This window comes from Molothrus ater, chromosome 1 (genome assembly GCF_012460135.2).
Source record: "Molothrus ater isolate BHLD 08-10-18 breed brown headed cowbird chromosome 1, BPBGC_Mater_1.1, whole genome shotgun sequence".
Taxonomy (NCBI): domain Eukaryota; kingdom Metazoa; phylum Chordata; class Aves; order Passeriformes; family Icteridae; genus Molothrus; species Molothrus ater.
This window is the reverse complement of record NC_050478.2, coordinates 47,913,565-47,936,061: the sequence shown is the minus strand read 5'-3', so window position 1 is coordinate 47,936,061 and position 22,497 is coordinate 47,913,565. Positions and strand designations below refer to the sequence as shown.

Genomic DNA, 22,497 nt, shown 5'->3' with positions numbered 1-22,497 from the left:
GGCCTGTGGAGCTATGATATGAGAGGGAACCTTAAAGCTCTCATCTTCTGTTGTCTGGGAAACCTGTTAGAAGTCTGAGACTGAGTCTTTGCCTCTCTTGAGATGGCTTGATGTCCAGTTTTGTTTGTTTGTGGGTTTCACTCCTTTGTAGTGGAAATGAAATAAAACACTGTTGTTTATTGTTTTAGTAAAGATACTGGGAATATTGCTTAATCAGTTGTCCTTGTAGGATAAAGGAGGATAAGATCCTTGTAAGGAGTCGCTTGCTGCAATGCCTGTGGAGTTGCAATGGATGGATAAAGTCAGAGAGATCATTGAGTAGGGACAAGTGATACCATCAAAGCTGGTTTTTCTTGTGCCTCACACATAGGTGCCATCTTGGCTTCTGTGTGGCACAGCTGCAAATGCAGAGAGAAATGTGCTTCCTCAGAACAGTGTTCCTCTCAACTGTACTCAGACACATTTGCATTGTACTCTAACGTTTAAAGAAGTTGTCTCAGCTGGCCAAATTTTTTAGCATCTCAGGCATGGAAAAGGTTTCTCTCTTTCTCACTTGATTAGATGGAAACTGGAAAGTTAACATCTGCTCCTTTCAATGAGTGAATTTAGTAAGTTTGAAGGACATGCCTTTATATATATATGCAGGCTTATCAACTCTTTGAAATAGAGAGCTGTCTGTCCTGTCTAGCATACTATTTTCTGTCCAGTGGAGCCTAAAACTTGCTTTACTCCATGTACAAAATGTAAAATTAAGAGGAAAATTCTGCAGCACACTCTGCTGTGCTCATTTGGTAAGATAAGACATTGGACAGTTCTTGGGAATTACACTTTTGCTGTATACCAAGGAAAACCTCCTTTTCAGACAGGGCTTCCCCAGCAGGGGAGTGTGTGCGTCAGAGGTCTTAGTGCTGAAGCCACATTTGTTCTGTGTAACTGATGTCAGCACCAAACACTGGGGTTTGCGTTTGAAAATGTCATTCCTGATGGTTTAGAAGGAAAAAAATTACACATCTTTCTCACACTGATTTATGCTACAGTCATTCAGAAACAGAGCTAGTCTCTTCTGATATTAAAGGAGAAAAGAACACCAGGAAAGAGAATTACAGGAGTGCCATTATGTATGTGTGGCATGCTCCAAGTGTGGCTCTTGCTCAAAGATAAGCAAACTATCTCTGGAAAGCATAGTGCCAGAGGTGGACAAGGCGAGTAAAAGGGCTCAAGGAACATACCTAGCTTTAGATAACAGCTCCTGTTTTGTTTGGCCTTAGTAAGGGAGGGCTGCTTCTGGGAGCCCATAATTCAAAGGCTCTGCCTTGGCCCAGTAGCAGAGGTTGACCCTCTGTGCCCCAGAAATCTGCTGCTCTGCAAGAAGCACTTGCTGTCTGTGACTGCATGGGTGCTTTTCCATTCCTTTGAGCCAGAGCCTCCATTGCAATGGGGAACATCCTCGGTCTTTTTTGCTCCAGCTGACATCCATTCCTACCAACCTGCAAGTCTTCAGCATCCTTGTGAACAGTGGAGAATCTTTCTTCCTCTTTTCCCAGGCAGGGAAATGTGTTCAGGGGAATTTATTAGGCAGTTGCAGTAACAACAGCAGTCTGGGCAGAGCGGGGTTGTCAGAGGTGCTGGAGGTGCTTACTGTAATACCTCAAATCCTTGGAGTGGGAGGAGGAATTGGGACTGCAAGAGAAGCAGTGAGTAGTGGCTGTTTGATTGGTCAGGCTGAGAGCTGAGGCAAGAGGGGTCGATCCTAAGTTTTATCTCTGAGGGGGAGTGCTTGCCAGGTGCCCCCTTAGGTATGCTGACAGTCACAGTACTGGGAAAAAATATATGGAGGGCTCCTGGTGGCTCTGCTGCTGCCTGCTCGGTATGAATGTAAACGATCCAGGGGCTGGCAAGGCATGGCTGGGGATGCTACAGCTGTGACAGCCCAACCCTTGCAGATTGGCTTCCTGACCTGAGGAGACACCATGTCCTGATCTTACTGTTCCTCAGCAACATGTCCTCAGAGCCTGCCCCAGTAATACTTACTACCCATCGTCAGGCTTCTTAAATCAGTCATGAAGGATGTAGAGGGAAAAGTATGCTAATTTACATCCTCTATGTTCCCCAGCACCGGCACATCACAATAGGGCTCCTGTTCCTTCTCGTCGCCTTCCTTTCCCCGAGCAGAGCGAGGTTCCTCCCACCTGCCCACAGCCCTTCAGCGAGCACGAGCACAACTCCCACACCAGTCTCCTCGCCAGTTTCAGCTGCTGGTGCTGCTTCCATGTGCAGCCTGTTCTGCTTGCTGGGACTGGGGAGTTGGTTTTTAAGCTGTCTGTTGAGATAGGATTTTTTTCCTCCTTTCGCTTAGTTGTATTTGACTGTGATTTGTGCTGCCTGCTCAACACCCAAGCCCCAGTTTCAGGCAGCAAATGATACCTAAACACAGAGGGAAGCTGAAGGCAGGAGCTTCTTAGTGGGTTGAGAAGTTTGCACATTCAGTGGTTTCTGCCCCCTGTCCCAGGAATCACATCCATTTTCCTGACAGATTGTCCTTGGGTGGTCATCCTATACTGATCTAGTCTGAACAGACATCTGAATGCTTCCTGTTCCCTAAAATCTTTTGGAGCTGAAGGCATTTTAACTTCACAGGTTTGTATATTGTGGATATGTTTGGTTGGTATCACCCACCACTCTGGAGACATGTCCTACCATAGGAAGTCTCTTACCCACACATAGACTTTCATGCTCAGTTTCACCTCTTTTAACTACTTGCTGTAATTAATAGCAAATTTGATATGCATGGAAGTGTTGTCACCGGCAGCTCACTCCTGAATGGCATATAAAAACCCATTAGAAGCTGATTATTTGAATTATTAATTTTTTTTCTAGGCCATCCTATATCTGATTGTCTTTTGCTGATTTGTTACTGATTCTCTAAGTAGCTCTAGTCTTAAAATGAGGAAATATTCCTGATGCCTTCTTTTACTGATGATTCCTGGTTTGTGGCTTCCCCCATTTTAAGGAGTCATTCTGGAGGCACAGTAGGAAAAGAAAAAAGATTAAAATTATCAAATCGGCCAAAGAGATTAAAATGACAAATAATATGTAGGCTGCAGTCTTCCAAAAATCCAAGAATAAATAAGGTTTCTTTTAAAGTGTTTTGAGGAGGAGGTTGATTATCATTTTATATCTGTATTTTTTCAGTGAAGTATCCAACTTCTTTAGATAAAGTGCCCTAAAAACTAACTTATGATAACAAAAGCACTTCAAAATAGATTTACTGGACTGTTTTTGTGGACAAGAATTTTGAGCTAATGAAAAAACCCATCCAAATTAACTGAAGTATTGCAATAGTCATCTAGATTGAAGCCTGTTGCATGCTAGAGTTATACATACACATAGAAAAAGTTGTATACAACAGACTGCTGATTGATGGGTTTTTTGGCCACCGCCTGCTGTCTCTTCCAATGTGTTGACTTTTGAGCAGAGCAGTCACCAGGTTCTTAAGTCCAGTGTTAGTGGGACTTCCCAGATGTTTCTGTTGGACATAAATATTTTTTTTTGTCCTTCTGTTTGTTTCTCTCTCCGCAAGTTTTATATTACTTTGTGGAGGAAACACAAAGAACATAAATCTAAAGGAACCCGAATGGTTTCCCAGTCATTACATTGATTAAATTAACTCCAAGGGTCAGTCTGGCCTGCTGATTTCTCTTCTTGTTATCTCATTTTGATAGGCAACCATGGTGGTGGTAAGCACTGGAAACCAATGTAAAGCAGGGATTTTTTTGTTATGAACTTGTGCCCAGGTGAAGACTCTCCACATCCACAGGGAACTGCACTTCTCTTCTCTCTCTTGGAAAAGTTAGGCTTGCATTGCTGCCTGAGCAAAATCTTTTAGAGCAGCAGCACTTCCCTGGTCTCCACTCTAGCCCTCTTAATTCTTTCTTCTTTGCAGCTATTGGAGCCAGTCATGCATGTTTAAAAAGGCTGCACTGATTTGGGCAAGCTCTTTTCTCTACTGTCTTGGCCTCCCATAGTCACCAGCTCTGCTTTGGGTGCAGGGCCCCCAGGACCAGGATCCCTCCGGGAGCCCTGGCGGCAGTGTGCTATCAGGGAATTTGCTGGCTTGTTTTTCCCTCAGTATCTTCCTCAACAGAAAGCACTGTGTCTTGGTTTATAGAGGTTGTAGCTCCACTCCATTGATTGCATTTCTAACATTTTTGACTACTAGGAAGTGCTCGCATCCAAATGTGCTGTGTTATCTCTGGCAGTAATGCCAGCAGATAGTTGGGGGAGACATTTAGTTGCAGCTTGTGTTCTTTACAGGATATCAGAGACTGAGAATTGGTGAATTTTATGAGCAATGTTCTGCAGATGCATGAAGAGCATGGCTTCAGGGAGGGCAGGAGGCTGTCACTGCCATGGGAAGGACCTTGGCATTGTACTCAGCAGCTCAAGGATCCCCCGAGCAATCATCCTTGTTGCAGTGCAGGCCTGAACTTATATCCAGAGCAGTGTTTGCTGGGAAAACTCTATAAGAAAACCAGAATTTTGTTTTCCCTATGAAATATTTACCTGTCTTGGATCCTGTCCTGCTGTTTGTGGAGGTGGCTGCGTCACGTAGCAATTTTGAGGAGTCAGGTTTACGTATGTTGCAAGAAGATATTTGCTTTTAAAACTTGTGTGCTTTCACTTCAGAGTTTTTTTGTCTTAAAGAGGATGCTGCTTAGCTGAGATTTCAACTGGAATGGTTTACTGCCTTTCCAAAAAGCTCTAAGAGGAAGCATTTCTCCCCCTATTTCCTTCTGACAAAAATGGGAACAAAGCTGTAATAGGGCTTTTCACATACCCAAGTTCTTCTATCTAATGGACTTGTATGTGCATTATAGATGTTGGAAGGATCTTGTGGTCTTATCATGAACCAAATGCAATAAATTTTTTTCTACCCATTCCACAGTGGAGAAAACCTGACACGAGGCAGGTGCATGCTGCTTTCACAAGAACAAATGGTTTATATGATGCAAGGGAATATTGTGGGGAGTCAGATTTACTATCACTTTAATTCAGTAATATTCCAACGTGTAGAAAATACATGCCACAGCTAAATGTTGATTCAGGGCTCAGATACAGTGATGCTGATCAGTACTGAATCAGCATTGAAGATTCTTATTTTTATCTCTGAAAAATACTGGTAATTGGGAGAACCCTGCTGTGAATAGGCTGTCCGTCCAGTGGCCATCACTTTTGTTGCTTGGTAGGTAATGGCCTGTGAGTTGCAACACCAGCTCTGCTAAGATGATGTTTAGTTTGGCAAAGAGTTATGATGTGCAAACGACATTTGCAGGGTCTTCATGCAGAACAGAGGGTACCAAAAGCCACCAGTCAGTCAGCTTTGGGCTTGTTGTATTGCTAGGCTATTTATTTATTTATTTATTTATTTATTTATTTATTTATTTATTTATTTATTTATTTAAAGCTCAGGCCTAGCAGTTTGTGTTCCTTTAAATCGCTGCAACCCACCAAACCAGGCACAGCACGATGTGCTCTGAGTCATGGTCCTCCCCCAGAGGAGACGAGACCGAGGGAGCAGAAGCTGTGAGCAGCTCTGAACCGAGCCTCCTGAAGCCGTGGGCGTCGATGGTAGGTGAAATCCAGCAGGTATCGCTCCTGCCAGCGGCCAGCGGCAGCAGCGCCTCTCCTGCCTCACTGGCTCACTCCTCCATGGAAACCAGCCACCCTGCACTCCCTGCCCCTGGCCACGGGGCCCCTGGGCACTCTGCCTGCTTCACAGCTGCCGTGGGGAGCTGCTGTTTTCCTCTCTCCCACTATAATAGCATCCTTATGAGGCTTCCCCCAGCCCGTCTCCCTAATAGGAGGTTGCACATTTCTGCATGCGGCTGGTGCGGTGATATTTGGGTTCATTTAGTATGCTCCTGGGAGTGCCTCTGAACTCAAAAAAGAGGGAAAAAAAAGGAAGGAAAAAAGCCAGGAAGGTCAGGGAATCCTAGCCTGTAGCAGGCAGTTGAAGATAAAAACACAAAGTGGTTTTGTATAGGAATATTGCTCTTGCTGAACTGGCTGTGTGGCTGTGTGGGGCAATGACACTGTGGTCATTTGCTTCTGCTGGGCAGACTTGGGATTGCTCAGAAAATAATGGCCAATCCAAATTTTTCACTGGAAAGCCAACAATAAGGGTAGTCTGTTTAGAGAAAATGCCAGAGACAGCTGACTGTTCTCAACAGCTTTGGACTTGTGACAGAGGGTGTGGGAGTCTCCAAAAGAATCAGGTGTTTAAATATTAGCTTTTCTTATTTTACAAAAATACCCATTTTGTGTTGATGCCAGCTTCATCCATGCTTACATCCTTTATCCTAAAAATCAGGCAGAATTTTATTCCTGATGTGTTTTGCTCAGTTGTTTCCAAGTTAACCCATCATCACCTTTCCCTCCCTGAATATTTCCTTCCTCTGACTTTACAGCCCCGATAACACCAGCCCTATCCCACCAAGTGTGCCTTGTCTCTACACAGTGGTTTCCTCTTGCCTCTAGCATATTGTCTCTGTGAACCATTCATGCACAGAAACAAAGATTCCATCATTTCCACCAATCCTTCCCTTACAGGAATTTCCTCTCCGCTCCTGCCTGACTTCCACTAGGATAAAATATTAGCAAAATTTTACAAAAACTTTTGTTGTCGTAGCCTCACGTGCCATTCTGCACTCTAATTACTCCACAGAGGCAAAGAATCAGTAGGGGGATTAACCTCCTTATATCTGTAACCTCAGTTCTAGTCTCCTTGTCACCAACACGTGAAACAAATGTCTGGACACACCATGTCTGTGCCCCTGGACCATGTTCACTCTAGCATGACATCTCCCATTTGTCTTCTTTCTGGACCTGAGCAAACTTACCAAAGGAAATCCGTTGTGTAGTCACATAGGCAGTCAGGTTGCAGGATGAGTGTGATGCCCTTATGCCCTTTTTTTTTTTTTTTTGGTGACTACTGCAGTCTGGAGTACACAGAATCTGAATCTAACCTTTCAAGGGAAAACAAATATCTTGCATTTAATTCTAAATTTATCTCCTGCCTAAAAGCATAAAGTAAATAATTATAGAATCGTAGGAAAGAAGGAGTCTGCTGGCTGATTAGAAGTGTGGATTAATGACAATATGGAGAGAAGTGCAGTGATTTGTGACAGTGTGGAAAAAATGTGCAGTGATACATTCAAGTTATCAGAGAAAGGATCTTTCATTACTGGAAGATTATAAGCCTTTATTCACCCATAAGTCACTAGTTGGTTACTAGAAATAGCACTATTTTAAGACATTATTAGGCCTCTTAGGCAGGATTGATGTGTTTCTGTGTATGTCATTGGTAGTTTCAAATCAATAGTGGGAAGTAAACTTGAAGCCAATCTTGTTTTAATCCTTTTGTGAGAAAAAAAATCCTTTGGCTCTGATTTAATATGAGTGAAAGGGAGAGAGGGAAAAAATAAACTGAGAATGTGGTATTGACATAGCATTCACTGGAGGAGAAAAATGTGTGATTTTTTTCACATGCTTCCTATGCATGTAGTAAAGGGGATGGAGCAATGGGACCAGTCCTGATGGTTACTGATATATGTCTTTAGTTCAGATTTCAGATAACTGTGGATGCCTTTCCCTGTGCTTTTGGAAGACTATTATATTCCCAAAGCATTGGGTAACCTAAGTAGTTTGTTCCATTCCCAACTTCCCTGGCTAGCAGATCGGTTTTGTAATCACAGGGAGGTGACTAAATGCTTTTGAATTGTTGGTGTTAGTATTAGGTGTCATATAAATCACTGCTCTCTGTCCTGGGGAGTAGTTTATTTTCCAGTACTGCATGTAGATCCCAAAAAAGCTTCCCTTTGATCTGTGGGGAGAAAAGATTGTTCCTTTGCAGCAATGAAAAATACAGGTTTCTGAAGCCATAAACCACTTCACTGCAGTTCTTAAAATGAGCTATGGCAAAACAAGTCATCTGTGCATTTTCTTCTTCTAAGAATAGTCTGGTTGAATTCCTTATATATTCTTGGTTACCTGCCACAGCTCAGGAGGAAAAATAATATGTGTTGTTCTTATTTATATGACTAGCATAGTAATGATATAACTACCTGAGGCAGAAATCTCATTGGACTAGACTGCAAAAATTCAGAATTTAATGAAGGTACTAGTCAGTTATTTCAGAACATTTTAAAACGGCAATGAAAACACTTTTATTCCTTTCTCTTGGACATGCACATTTTGTGTATGTTTGGCAGTTCCAAGCAGATCTTGGTTTGTAATAGTCCTGACAGCACTTATTATGATCTGTCATGTCAGTAATTTGTGAGCAGCAGATTTACAGAATAGTGTCTCTAGCTAGCATCTCACTAGTTGCAATGTGTTTAACCTCTTCATTGCTTTGTGTATTTCTGTGAATCATGCAGCTATTTCATGCAGCTATTTTTATTATCGTGGCACACACTGAATCTCTGATAGCAATGCAATTATCACTAGAAACAGTTATTAATATAAGATGTGCTAAAAAATTGGTGTTCTGTAGGCACGTTTGTCAGCTCACTTTTCTTCAGAGACATGAATATGAAAACAAGGCTTTACCTAAAAATGATTACAGCTTACTCTTTTTATAAATTATGATGTAAAATAACATCTAGGCTCATTCAGAGGCATGGCACATCTGAACAACTGACTTTTTCATAATTCCTAGATGCTCAGCCTGATCATTTACCTTAACTGTAAGGACATGCAAATAATGGGACTGAATGAAATAGTCTAACATGAGCATACCAAAAATTGGGTTTATGCATTCATCAGAAAAGCCTAAATATGCAATTTACCTTTCTAATTCAAAGAACTGAATCCAAAACCACATTTTCAGTCTTTCATGGTTTTGTTAGGTAGAAATTCTGGAAGTTTCACTTTTCTAATAAAATGCAATGCCCAAAAGCACACAAACAGTAAAGAAAATAAGAAGGTAGCAATGAAAGTCACTTATGTCAGTACACAAAGGAAAATGAAGGCAAGCTAGTAGGAAGGGTGTTATAAATATGGGAAAGTGAGTTCCAGAAAAGGTCCTCACTGTTTTTTATATATCAGGTCCAGAAAACAAAAGCTGAAACTTCCAGCTTCTATTTAGATTTTATTTTCCTTTGTTCATGTAATTAACAGAATAAATGTGAGGGGATACTTTTAACTAAACAAGAAATTTTACTGTTTGGGTGGTGAGCCAACTTTTGGACTTGCTGAAGGAACAGCAAGTATTACATAAGTACTACATAGGTATTAGCAAAACTTGGCAAAATTGCAGAGCTTTTGCATATAGAGTGTTTAATCGTTGAACATTTTTCACAGGCAAATCTCCTTCTCTGTGAAAAATGTTCATGGGGAAATTTGGCTGAATTTGCTGCTGAAAACAAGTGGAATTCATGGACACACTGCATGGATTTTCCAGGTCTATCAGGTTTGGGACAAGGTTAGCAAGGAAGAAAGGTATGCAGTTGAAAGGTAGAGGAGCTGTACTCATATTGCCTGGTGCTTTGTGCTCGCTGGTTTATTTGTTGCTCACTTATATGATGAAGGAACTCCATTTCTTTTGGTACTAAAAATACATGAACCTGGTTCACTGGCTCCCCTTCCATTTAGAAATTAGGCTGGAGAGTCCCTGGAGTTGCCTGGAGACAAGGAGAGGGACAAGACAAGCAGGGACAGTGGCAGGCTTGCACCCCCTGCAATCCCATGTGGCCATTCATACCTCGGACAGGAGGGACCTCAACACAGTGGGTTCAGCTGGTGAAGGAGCCTGCAGACCTTTCCAGCAGTGCAGCTGGCCACACCTTTATTTGGCTTTGTCTCAGCTAAGGGAGATAGGTAAATATGAAGCTCTAATGTTGTTTTTACAGTTTTATCCATTTATCAGATGTACTGAGCAATGATTCCAGACTTTTCTGTTTGACTTTTTTAAAAAATTTGCTCTGCCACTATTCCTGTTTTTGTACCCGTTTAAAGAGTCTTTTTTATTCATCATTAATATGTAGGACTTGAGTTCTTTGATTTCTATGTTTTCCTAGGGGAAAAAAGCTGTTTGATAGAATCCTGTCCTTGTTTTCCTCCTGTAGAACCCGCAGTTTGCCAATATATTAAGTTAATTTTCATTTAGTATATGCCATTTAATGTAATTAAGGGAAGCAGCCCAAATGTATGTTCCTAATCATGGGTAACTCTCGTATTGTTTTTCATTAGAATTTACAAGCATATTATTTGACATGTTAATTATTATGTTAGTATATGACTAAGGATACAAATATCTCCTCATTTCCCCCCTCCCCTCACTTAACATTTTGTTTGAGAAGATCAGTACATTTTGTCTGTGCAAAGCTCTGGATTAAATGCCACCCACAAATGATTTTGTACATGTTTTATTTTGCCAAAGGAGGTTGTCAGACATTGGGGGAAATAATGTAATATTGTCTGACCTAAGACTTCAATTAACTAATAAGAAAGTTTACAAAAACTGTCATATTAACTTTGTATATCATTTTACTGGGGCAGAAACATTGTCACACAGCACTTATTTCTCGCTGTGTCTACCTCAAGGCACAAAACACAAACAGGAAAAGAATTTTAATCCTTATTTCTGATGCAAATAGTTTTCTGCAAATATTTAATGCGAGGAAGAGGTTTCCTGTCTATCAGTCATTCCTGTTTCAGCCCAGTATTACCCAAGAAAATTATATTTGACCTGTGTGTTTAGATTAGGATTGTTTTGAATGGAACCCCTTGCATTTGTGTGTGGCCTCTGATTTTAGTACTGAAAGAAGATAGTGAACTTCTTCCACTTTATCTTTTATCAAAATGAAGAAATTATGGAGAGTGTTTGCATGTATTTTGATGATGATTCCAAACCCACTCACATTTCCAGTTTGTAAAGGACTGCTGTTCACTTCCCTTTCTGTTGCTATTAATTTTATCCTCAACTTCCTCTGGCCAGTCCTTAAGGAAGATTTCCTTTCAGTCAGCTGCTTCCTGAGCCATAATTTTAGAAATATATAATTTCCCCCATATTTTACCCTCTGTTTTTCTATTTCCATTTAACTGAACCTGTAATAAAATCTCATTTCTTCTTTTCCTCTAGCCTTTATTTTCTGTTGAAATACAATATCTATCATACCCCCTTTTTTTCTTCTTCAGACTTGTCCCCATTTTTATTTATTTTGTTGCGAGCCATCCTCCAGATGCCTTCCTCCTCATGCTGATAGTCCCTCCTGGAAGCTTTGTTCTGCTCTGGTCACTTTTCCATATTTATAACACCCTTCCTACTAGCTTGCTTTTTTTTTTTCCTTTGTATACTCCAGTCTGTTCCCATTCCTTGTAAAAATCATCTTCTTGCCCATTCCTTTAGCCATATTACCCTTCAGTAGAATTTTGTGACAGCTCTTTGTCTTTTTCTCAATTAAGTTCAAGATGATTTGTGTCCCCAGCCAAAGTTTCTGCCAGTGTTACTGCGTTTAATGGAGAAAATAGACAGTAATGTTAAAAGAGAACTGGAGGCCTCCATGGGTATCCAGTGGTTCTCCATCAGGATCTGTGTATCCAAGGGAAAAATCATCAGTGCAGCTAACAGAACTCTGGGAGCTTTTGGAAAGTGCCAAGTCAAGCTGTGGCCACAGACCCTTCCTGTAGAGGTGGAGTAGCCCAGGGATGTAATATGATGGAATTCAGCAAAAAATGGTCCATTTCCTCTGAACATGATTTACAAGGTGCTCACATGCAATAGCACAGTAAGCTGGGAATCTCTTGCAGGGAACTCAACTTTTTTACATCACCTTCTTCAGATGTAGCACTTCTCTGATCTCTTCCTTGTTGTTTCTCAGCCTCCCTTTCACACTGTGTTTCACAGTGCTCATTAGTCATGTGCTCACAACCCTGATGTTCTTATTCCATCTTTCTCACAAGAATGTAAGGAATCCTCTATCTCCTCTTCCATAGTCTTGAATTAAGAGTAGTCACAGCCCATCAGTTCCCAAGAACTGTGTGGTTTCAGTCTGTTTTCCCACACCTGGGATTCATTAGTCAAGGGAAAATAAAAATCAGAAAAATCAAGTTCTCTGAAATGTAAAACAGTTGTGACCACTCAATCTTCAGCCTTTTCTTTCTTTACTACTTGACCTTCTGTATCTTGGAATCCAGTGTAAGGTCAGGCTCTTCAAGTTCTCTTCCCTCTTTTCCTCACCAGAGGGCAGGCAATTATTTGGGTCCTGAGGCTCTGAACAAGATTTCACTTTGATGTATTGCTACAGCATCAGGTTTTCTGGCTTCTGCTATAGACCTGTTAAACACCTTGTGTGGAACTGCTGTCATATCTCCTATATCTCAGCACCATCGTCACATCTGCTAGGTGTGCTCATTTGTTCTGCAGAATGATAGTCACTGCTGAACTGGATACTGATTCTGATCCTGCATGGAAACAGACTGCTCAGCTTGATCAAAACCATTGCATTGTTTCAAGTCTCTTTTGTGCAGACTGAAAAAGACCTTGATTCATACTGGAATTTACAATCACAAGCAAAAAGGAAAGAAGGAAGGAAAGAAAGAAGGAAAAGTAAGCCAAAATCACAGCAACACAAACTTTTTTGCAATGGGTTTTAAATTCAGCAGAAAAATGAAGAGATAAAATGTATCAGAGCATATATCTGCTAAATCCTCTGACAGCTGCTTTCTCATCCTGCTTCCTGAAAATGAATCAACTTAATTATTCCTGTGGCTACGTACATCCAGACAGCCTCTTTATCGCTGGCTACAGTAACTGTCCTTGTGTTCTGGAATAGCTAAGATGATTGCAAACTGGGGGGTTTTTGTAATTCCAGAGTACACAGACTGTAATAGAAGTAATGGTCTGGAATTTTGGAGTCTCTTGTCAATGGTTAGATTGTGCCAGCACTGAGTTTAAATTTGCTTGTGTAGGAGGGCATGTTTAGATTAATATTCTAAAGTAATGTGGAGTGAATATTTGGTACAGGCTGTGACTGAGAGACTGGTGTAGTGAATTCACAGACAGCAACATGTGGAGATTGGGGCGGGGGGGTGGGGGGAATCACCATTAAATTATCTTCCAAGGACCTTGAAGCCTCTCAGGATGACTCTTCTGAGTACTCTGAAAACATAACCATTGATCTAGTTGTAACAATTTATCCTTTGGAACAGTCTAAAAAATGTCTCAAATTACCTGCTGCACACATTAAACATGTAAAGTTTTCATTAAAGGAGTTGACAGGCTGATGGTAAACTGAAGTTGTTTCCTTTCCCTTCAGAATTAAATTTTCTTTACAGCCTCCTTTGTCAGTAAGCACTGTTCATTAAGAGTGATTCGGCTATTTCATTCTACAAACTTGTTTTTGCCTGCCTTGTGGATTTAACTGAAGGAAATCTCTTTGTTACACTGAAATTATCAAGCTGGATCTCAATTACTAAATTGTTTCTACCTTCATTCTTTAATTTGTATTAACCAAGCTACTTTTTTTTCAGGAACACTTAGATAGGAAGGAAGCTAAGTATGAATTTTTTACAACCAATTTGCAAAGAGATGTCTTTCCTCCAGTTCCCTGTTTGTTGGCTGGATGATTTTTAAATGGTCATGTGAAAAAGCTAGTGAATGAGGGCCTGAAACTTCTCACATCTTAGGTTCTTCAAGTCTGGTTGTAGAGAGGAGTCTCCAGATGAAGGGCAGTTCAGTGGCTGCTCTTTTATCATTGCTGCAGTGAGGTAGGGGAATCACACCTTGCAGTACTTGATAATGTTGAGCCAAATCAGGAAAGCACTGAACTAAGCACATCATTGTAATGTGGGTTGTTTCTAAGTCTTGTCTGTGCAGAAGGAAGGTGAACTGTCAAGATTAATAGCAGTAGGTCAGCATTACATGCTGACACACCCAAGCCCCTGAGTCACCCATCCAAGCAGCAATCAGTGTAACAACTCCCCCAAAATACAAGAGGTACAACTTAGAGGCTTCTCTGATGGCATCCAGACGTGTTCTGCTGCTGTCATTGCGTATCAAAGGGCGTGATTATCCAAGTGAAACACTGATATTGTGGGGAAATTGTGAGAAGGGTTCATCTCCTGTCTGGTGCTCCACAGATCAGAGGATCATGGTGTGATCTGGGGCCTTAAAGATCATCTAGTTCAAGCCCTACCACCATGGACAGGGACACTTTCCACTTAACCAGGTTACTCAAAGCCCCACCTAGCCTGCATTGAACACTTCCAGGGGTGAGGCATCCACAGCTTCACTGGGCAATCTGTTACTCTCACAGTAAGAACTTTTCTCATACCTAATCCAAACCTACCCTTTTTCAGTGCAAAGCCACTACCACTTGGGTAACATCCCAGATGGGTTGTTGTGAACATCTGGGCCTTCCGGCTGTTCTGGAGGAGGTTTCTGAAAAGATTGATGCTGTGAGTTTGTAGAAGGAATGTATCTGGTGAGTGGAAGGCTCAGACTTAGATTTCCAGAATCCTGCAGGCTAATGCTGGGTGTCTGAGAGGGCCGCCTGGCTTCTCTAGTCAGTACCAAGAGCAAGCTTTGCATCAGTATGGGGTAAGGAGACTAGAGAGGTTTGTGCTTTCTGTAGCTGCAAACAAGCTGCTGAAATAAGATCAGTGAGAAGGTTTCTGCAGAGTTTGGCCCTGATAAACTGCTCCTTTTGGTATTAACAATTTCTCACTCTTTTTATTTTGACCCCTTGTTGTAGAGCCCAAGTTCAGACCTCAGCTCCATCCAGGAAGAATTGACTTTATTTGCACTGGCAAAAGTTGTCATGGCAAGAAAGAGAGAGGAGAGGGGATAAATGTTGGAAAGCCAAAGTAGTCAGAATATGATATGACAAAGATGAGGTCAAATAAGCAAAACGCATAACAAAATAGACTAAAACAGCTTAATGAAAAATGTGTCATGGGAGGATAGTAGCTGTAGAAATATGTTAAATGGATACAAAATCTGGGAATAAAGTCCTATGTGTTTAATTGAAAAAAAAATGTTATTGTTTTCTTCCTATTGTCTTTCTCTTCATGTGTTCAGTGAATTTACCTCTCTTAGTTGCAACACAGAACTTGGATTCTCTTACCCATACAAGAGGTTGTCAGATAAAAAGCACATGATTTAAAGTAAATGCATCCTCTGAAACACTCATTTCTCAGTAAGAGTAGCAAAGCATAATGTAATTAAAACAACTGTCTACAGTGTCTATGTGCAATCACATTGAGTGGAGAATACATTTAATTTCATTGTAAGGTCAGATACATGAGGAGGAAAGGTTGATGCCGCCTCTCAGAGAGCAGTAATCAAAGGCTGGCAACTGAGCATTGGAAATTGAACAGATTAGAAGTCCTTGGCAGTGATTCCCAAATGCTCAGGAGACTCACTAGAAGCAGCAGCTTTGACACTTTGGCCAGCTAGTTAAACAGTGTTGGCTATGAACATTACAAGGCAAGAGATTGTCCCCTTACGTGCTGGTCCAGGGGCATACACTTCCTGCCTTCTCTCTCAGGGGCAAGGGCAGCCTCTAGACCAAGGGGCTCTTTCATGATACCCCGTGAATGACCTTCCACACAACAGCAGAGAAGAGGAATTTTCATTGTTTGCATCTTAACTCTAAAAATTAATTACAGAAAAGGGTGTTGCAAATAAGCCTAAGTGACAGAGCTCCAAATCTACTAGATTTGAACCTCTTTTTGAGAGTTTAGCCAGGAATGAGAACTGCTTCATGTGGATAGTTTAGAGATCAGACTGGAAAGATCTTCATGCATGTGATTCCCTAAAATACATTATTTCTTAATTTGTTCATCCATTTGTTTTATGAGAAAAAGTGCTTGTAAGAGACAGCTTCCCTATTGTGAGTCCCTGAATTTAGGAAACTAAATCTATACGTAAGCAACAAAGAATCAGATCTCTATAGAAATTTGAACAAACTCATGAAACTGAAATTATATGCATGAATAAGTGATTGCAGCATTATATTTATATTTAAAAATAATTCTCAGTGATAGGTAGTCATTGTCAAGAAGGCAGAAAGAGGAAGACAGAACATATTTTTAAACATCCAACTTGGCACTAGAATTATCTGTTTCACTCTTTCCTGCTGTTCCTTTGAGGATGTTTCCTTTGTGGACACGTTCTTCATTACATAAGCCCTTTTAGCTGTTAAACCAAGACCCAGTGAAATCAGTAGAATTATGCCACTCACCTTGTTGGGCATGATCCATCAGCATTCAGGTTGTTTGGGTTTTACAGTGGTTTGTCATTTCTGAGGTGTGACAGCACCTTTCCCACTTGGACTGGTGTGGACTAGTGAGTGCACCGCAAATGCAGGTGAGGAGGTGTTAATTCCTCTGAGCAGTCAGGTGCCAGTCAGGAGTTCCTCTCTCAATAGGGAAGTAGCTAATTCTCACTGGTAGACCAGCTAAGTAATTCTTCAGTTCTTTAGTTGCTTAGTTTCACCAGCTGGACCAGCTAAAATGAGTGCTTAGATCGCATCTAAGAAGGTACATCTCAGGAAGCAAAAATAGAAAACAGCGCAGGCAATGAGTTAGAAGATTGAAGCAACACATGTGAAACAATTAAATATTTATGAAAATAGAAGGTTTTGGAATTATTAGGGAACCTCTGAGTGGCTGGCTTTCTGTTTTAAGATGCATGGTGAAGATGAAAGAATAGAGAAAAATTACCAGCACAGTAAAAACTTTGCCTTCTGTTTGTGTAACTGTTGATTTCTGTCATTACAATTTTGATACCGGGAGCTGTAACCATTTCCTACTAGTTTTTAGCTTTGGCATTTGGGTGAGATGGACCTTTCTGAGTATGATAAATTGTTCTTTCAGCAAATTTAAGCACATCATCAGATAAATATTTTGAAGTGTGTAACTTGCACTATCCCCAAGGAAATGAGTCTAGGATTATGGAGAGAGAGAAAGTAATCTCTCATATGTATTTATCTGAACTAGGTCCAAGCAATTCTCCTTAGTTAACTGTGTCTCAGCAGTTTTGTCCTGAAAAAATTATTATTATGCAGAATAGATGGCTGTTGCGTAGCCATCCTTCATTCTCTTTTTTTGGTTTGTATTGTTTATGGCATTTATTCAAAAGCAATCCTGTAATATCCTTGGCAAAGTGATCTCTCTCTTTCTCTGACTAATGGTCTCTTTTAGTGAGTTCTCTTTCCTTCACTGTGTATGGCCACAACGTGCCTGCAGTGTAAGGCTCTCACGGAATCTCAGAGGGGTTGAGGTTGGTTTTACCTCTGGAAATCATCTGGTCAGCCTTCCCTCAAGAAGGGCCATGCAGAGCCAGTTGCCCAGGACCATGTCCAGACAGTTTTTTAGTGTCTCCAAGGATGGAGAATCCATCACCTCCCTGGGCAACCTGTGCAAGTGCTTGGTAACCTTCACAGTGCAAAAATGTTTCCTGTTGTTCAAAGGGGTTTAAAGCGTGTTTGAAGTGTTTCCAGTTGAAGTGTTCCAGTGTGTGCCCATTGCCTCTGGGTGCAAGGGATAAAAGGAAGCAATGGGCCACCCTCAAAAAAAAACCCATGTTTTGTCACAGAGCAGATGAGCTTTTGATGTAGGCTGTGATGCCCTGTCAGAAGTTGGCTTATTTTCTGGTTATGTTGCTGAAAAGTTGTCTAAGAGACCACATAATCTAATCATGTTCTGTACCTAGAAACCTTAGTGTGACCCAGAATAAGATTTGGAACAAAAACACAGAAAGTGTTAACACAGCTTCTTTTTCTTTCCTTGTTAACTGCAGGTAATGCAGGTAGTGAAAGAACAGATAATGAGAGCACTCACTACCAAGCCTAGCTCTCTGGATCAATTCAAGAGCAAACTTCAGAATCTCAGTTACACAGAAATACTGAAAATACGCCAGTCTGAAAGAATGAACCAGGAAGATTTCCAGTCTCGTCCAATTCTGTAAGTATTGTCTTCTCTCCCCACTCATTTTTTCATGGAAGGATTAACAAGGGAGAATGACATTTGTGAGCCCTTCTGGGGAATCCCAGGGAGAAAAGCTGTCCAGGGATCTGTGCTCAAAAGCAGTAGTGAGGCATCTGCTTAAAGTACATGTTTTCTTCTGCTGGGAATCATAACTTTTTCCTTGAGTTCAGTGAAACCAGATTTGGCAAATCCCAGCAGGATTTCACTTGGCTTATATATAAGAAACAGTGCTTTGACATTTCCGAGCTCTGCAGGATTGTGAGCCTGATTTTGGTGCTAGTAGTCTTTCAAAATAAAATCGAACTAATCAAACACCACAACTTTGTCTTCTGTTCAAGGCCTCTCTGAGCAAGACAGGGAGAAGCCCAGAAGAACAGGAGCCAGTACACACTAACTTTCCAAAAGAGTTGTCCTTGTATATAACATTATTATAAATTGGTGTTAATGACAAGCATTCATTTACTTATTTGTAAATAGCAACATTCTGGCAGCTTGCCAATCCTTTGCTTGTTGTTTACTGCAAAATATGGAAGGCTAATATTGCCTCCATAGCTCTTTCTCATGTCTCAGAATACTCTTTGTTCTGTTATATGAGGAGTGGAGGCTGCACTTGGCTCTGGACCAGGTCTGGGCTTGTGGCTGAACTGATGGCACAGGACAGATGCAGACTCTGTGCTGTGCAAATGCTGTACTGAGAATAGCAGGAACCTTTTGAGATCAGCTGAGAAATGGTGAGGACTCCAGAAGCATCAGCTGAAATGTCATGAAATCCTGACTGTTGCAAGTGGAATACCTCATGACACTCTAAATCATCTTTTCCAAGGTAAAAGTATAGAAATGGATTTGGACCAGAGCATTCCAGGATTCAGAAGCAGGATATTAATTTGGATTTGTTTCTAAAGGTATCAGATATCTAAGTACAAGCTCTGGGGACACATTCCTCCAGGGGCAGCAGGGCAACAGTGGAAGTGTAAGCAAAATAGAATTACAAACTAAATTTTAACCATACCAGTGTGGATCAAAGGGGGACTGCTTCTTTTATGTTTCCAATGTGTTAGAAGATACAACCTAATGCCCAATTAGAACTGATGTCACTCATAGTAATGCATCAATTAAAAAATCTACAAATGGTTTCAATTAGTTTTGTTTTGTTACACTGCTCAGAAAGCCCCTGCAAAGCCCCTGCAACATTTAGCAGTTCCAAGCTGCTCAGAACTGCGAAGCTCATCACCAAAGCTTCTCATCTTCCCTGGTTTCCCTATGACTCAACAGTTTAAGTATAATGCAGGTCAATTATTTATGTTCTCTTGCACCATCACCTAGCACTGAAAGACTTGCCAATGCCCTGTGCAAGCTCTTCATTTACAGTGCCACTCTAGCTAGTTGCTGCCACAGTGCAGAGTCTCCTTTCCCATCATGGAGCAAGTGAAACAGCCAACAGAAATAGTTAAAAGCAACTGAAGTGTTACCAGACAATCATTTCAAATTCAGGATAAAGGCTAAGCCTAAAGGCTATAAAGGCTAAGTAAATCGATAAGGTGTTTAAGCAATCACAACTGCATTTGCAGAGATTTAACTCCATGCATTTGCATTTTGATTACATCCATGATCACTTGTTCTTGACTGTGAAAAGAAACAGTCCTTTCATTTTGTGCTTTGATTTGATTCCCTGTACTGAACTCTGTCAAATTGCATAGATGGCACAGCTGATAGAAGTACAGAATCATGGCCTCATTGTAGGGAAAGAGACTGTGAGTGAAAAGAGCAATCGTGGCTGTGCTGTATATTTTAAAGCCCTGCAGATATGCTAAAAGAGATTGTGCACAATGGTGCCTGTAATATCAGCAGACCTTGTTTAATTCTGCTTGAGAATATGGCAATCAGGGAATGGCTTTTCCTGTCTTGAACATGATAAAAGTCTTTCTTTTTCTATTCATTGTATGAAGCACTGTGGTTTTAAGCGTTCAAGCTGCTGGATAAGAGAAGCTTTGGTGAAGTTGTGTTTGAATGTAAACTGGAATGTGTTGCCTTAGATCCTCATAACTACAACAACCTTGTTTTGCAAGGATTAGTTGTTTCTTTTATATGAGCATTGTTGTATCATGTGAAGTAAAGCTTTATCAATATCTACTTTTGATTAGGAAAAATAGAATGTCCTTCAGAATAGATTCAGGGATTTGGTATCGTTATTGGTCATCCAAACTGCCATTCCATAATGAAATGTTAAAGTATCCCAGTTTCATTTTGAATGGCTGCAGAAGAAGTTGGCTAGGAATCCTATAGATGGACCTATAGATGGATCTATAGAGGACCAGAGATCTCCTTGACAAATTGAATGGCAACAGAGATGGATGCTAGATAATAATTTGGTATCCAATTAGGAACTTGCTGGTTAAAGGAGAATTAATGGCAACTAGGGAGCCATTACTAAGTAACCTCTGTGTGAAAATCAGCAACACAGAGAGAAAGAGAGGAAGGTGTCTGGATGCTTTTCTGCTTTTTATCTTACATATTTCTCTGCAATGTTAGAAAGAGTCACTGCTGCTCTGAATGCATGATCAGGAGAGGGAGCATAGCTAGATGCCAGAAAGATAAAAGGACAAAACACATGAAACCAGTTCTGGGATTACTCTTCCATTGTATTATAATAATTTAAATGTCTGAAATATGCCCCATCCTGGAAAGAAAACAACTATCAAGTGAGTCTTAACTATAAGCTGGAAAGGTCAAAGCTGGAGACAGTTTAACTGCCGAAGAAGAATTTGTCTAATGTGAAAAACTTGAAAATAATTTCTAATGATTTTCAGATATTTTAAAAACGAGTAACTGCTGTTATTATTGCCTCCAGTGTTAAGACCAGTGAGATCACAAAATTGGCAATCATATATTTTAATGTGTGTTTCCCTCCACCCCTCTGTCTCACCAGCGCACAAACTTTTTGCGTTCTTATGGGCTAGAAAGACAGTAGGAAACTAATGGCAGTTTTTAAAGTCACTGTCTCCTTAGACTTCAGTCTGTTCTCTCTCTTCACAAAGCACAAAATGTTAAGCAAATGTCATCTGAGGGACAATAAATAAATATTCACAAAATGTATTTGCATTTATGATCTTCCTTTAGCTGATTGTTCCTGATGGGTTTTAAAATTAGGCAGGACGTATTTCTTGCACAAAGATTTTTTTTCCTAACCCTCCTGTCTTTAGACACTGATGGTGAGGAACAGAACTTTGTTGCATTCAGGTGGCTTTCAGAAGAAAATAGAGTTGGTTTGATTGTTCTGACCCATTTCTGTCACCTCGAAATGGTGCAACAGAAACCTTGACAATGAGGAGCACTGTGTGGCAGGATCACCTTGCAAAAATATATCTGGAGTCATGATGTCAGAAAAATGGCTGAGAACCATACAAGTCAGAGTAACCATGTGTTGGCATGAACTGCTGAGGACAGTAAGTGCAGAAAGTCACCATGGCAAGGGCACGATGGTCTTACAGGCTTACACTAAGTTGAGAGTTACCAGAGACTGTTTCTGCAGGGAAAAATGAGTTGTCTCCACAAGCTCTGTGTGATCAAGTTCAAGGACCATCAAACAGAAGAGAGTAGCACACTGAGTTTCACGACTGTGAGAGCAAAACTGTATGTGTGCAGAGGGCTTCCAGAACATAACCAAAGGTCCCTTCTTTCTTACCACCCTTTCTCCAGTGCAAAGTCTGCCTTAGGCACTGAAGTATTTTAGAGATGATTACCTGTTGCATTTTGGATTGGTTAAAATGTCCTTCTCTTCCTCTGGTTTGTTAAGGGCAGGTGGGGCATTAGAGGCCAAAAGACAGAATGTTATGAGCAAACATTCAGATGTTAATGTGCTGGGTGACCCATTCATTTTTGGTTTTTTGGTAGTGTCTTACAAATATACTGTTATGATATCCTTAACTCCTACTTAATGATAACCATCCACTTTCTGAGTTAAACTACCTAACTATCAAACTGATGTTTATACCAGTCTTGAATGTTTGAAATTACTCCAGCTGGAGATTTAGTCAGCAGCCTGAACTGCTGAGTAATCCACACTTGCGTTTTGACACTGTTATCCTCAGCCCCTGCTGTCGGGTTTTACCTGAGGAATAGAGAAGCTCACAAGCTCAGTAAAGGCAAGACATTTATTCAAGCATAAAATTATTTTAATCACAGTATTTAACCATTCAACATATTTATATCTTAGATCCCAATGGGAAAACAACAGTGCTTGAAAATTCAAGTCCTAAAGGACTAATAACACATTTCCAAAAGATGTCCTGTTTCTATAGTTACACTGTTTCCTTGGGTTTTGACCAGCTAGATTTTCACAGCTTGTAAATATGCAGTGGGTTATGCATCCAATCATTTCGTCAACACCTAGGGGAAAGAGGGCATTTTATTTTAAAGGCCTGATCTTTGTAGCAGAGGATCGGCAGTGATTTCAGTGGGGGTCTGGCAGATCAAAGGCATAGGATCCAAATGAGTGTGGAAATC

The 22,497-nt window shown here is 40.7% G+C and overlaps 1 protein-coding gene across 4 annotated transcripts in view; it reads left to right on the top strand.

The window, feature by feature from the left end:
• The window catches only part of ELMO1 (engulfment and cell motility 1), a 303,484-nt gene that overhangs the window by 256,295 nt on the left and 24,692 nt on the right, over nucleotides 1–22,497 (top strand). For all 4 annotated transcript variants that reach the window (XM_036403051.2, XM_036403059.2, XM_036403067.2 and 1 more), the window contains one exon: nucleotides 17,807–17,970. In XM_036403051.2, the coding sequence (XP_036258944.1) occupies nucleotides 17,807–17,970 (164 nt within the window). The remainder of the gene's footprint in view (nucleotides 1–17,806; nucleotides 17,971–22,497) is intronic.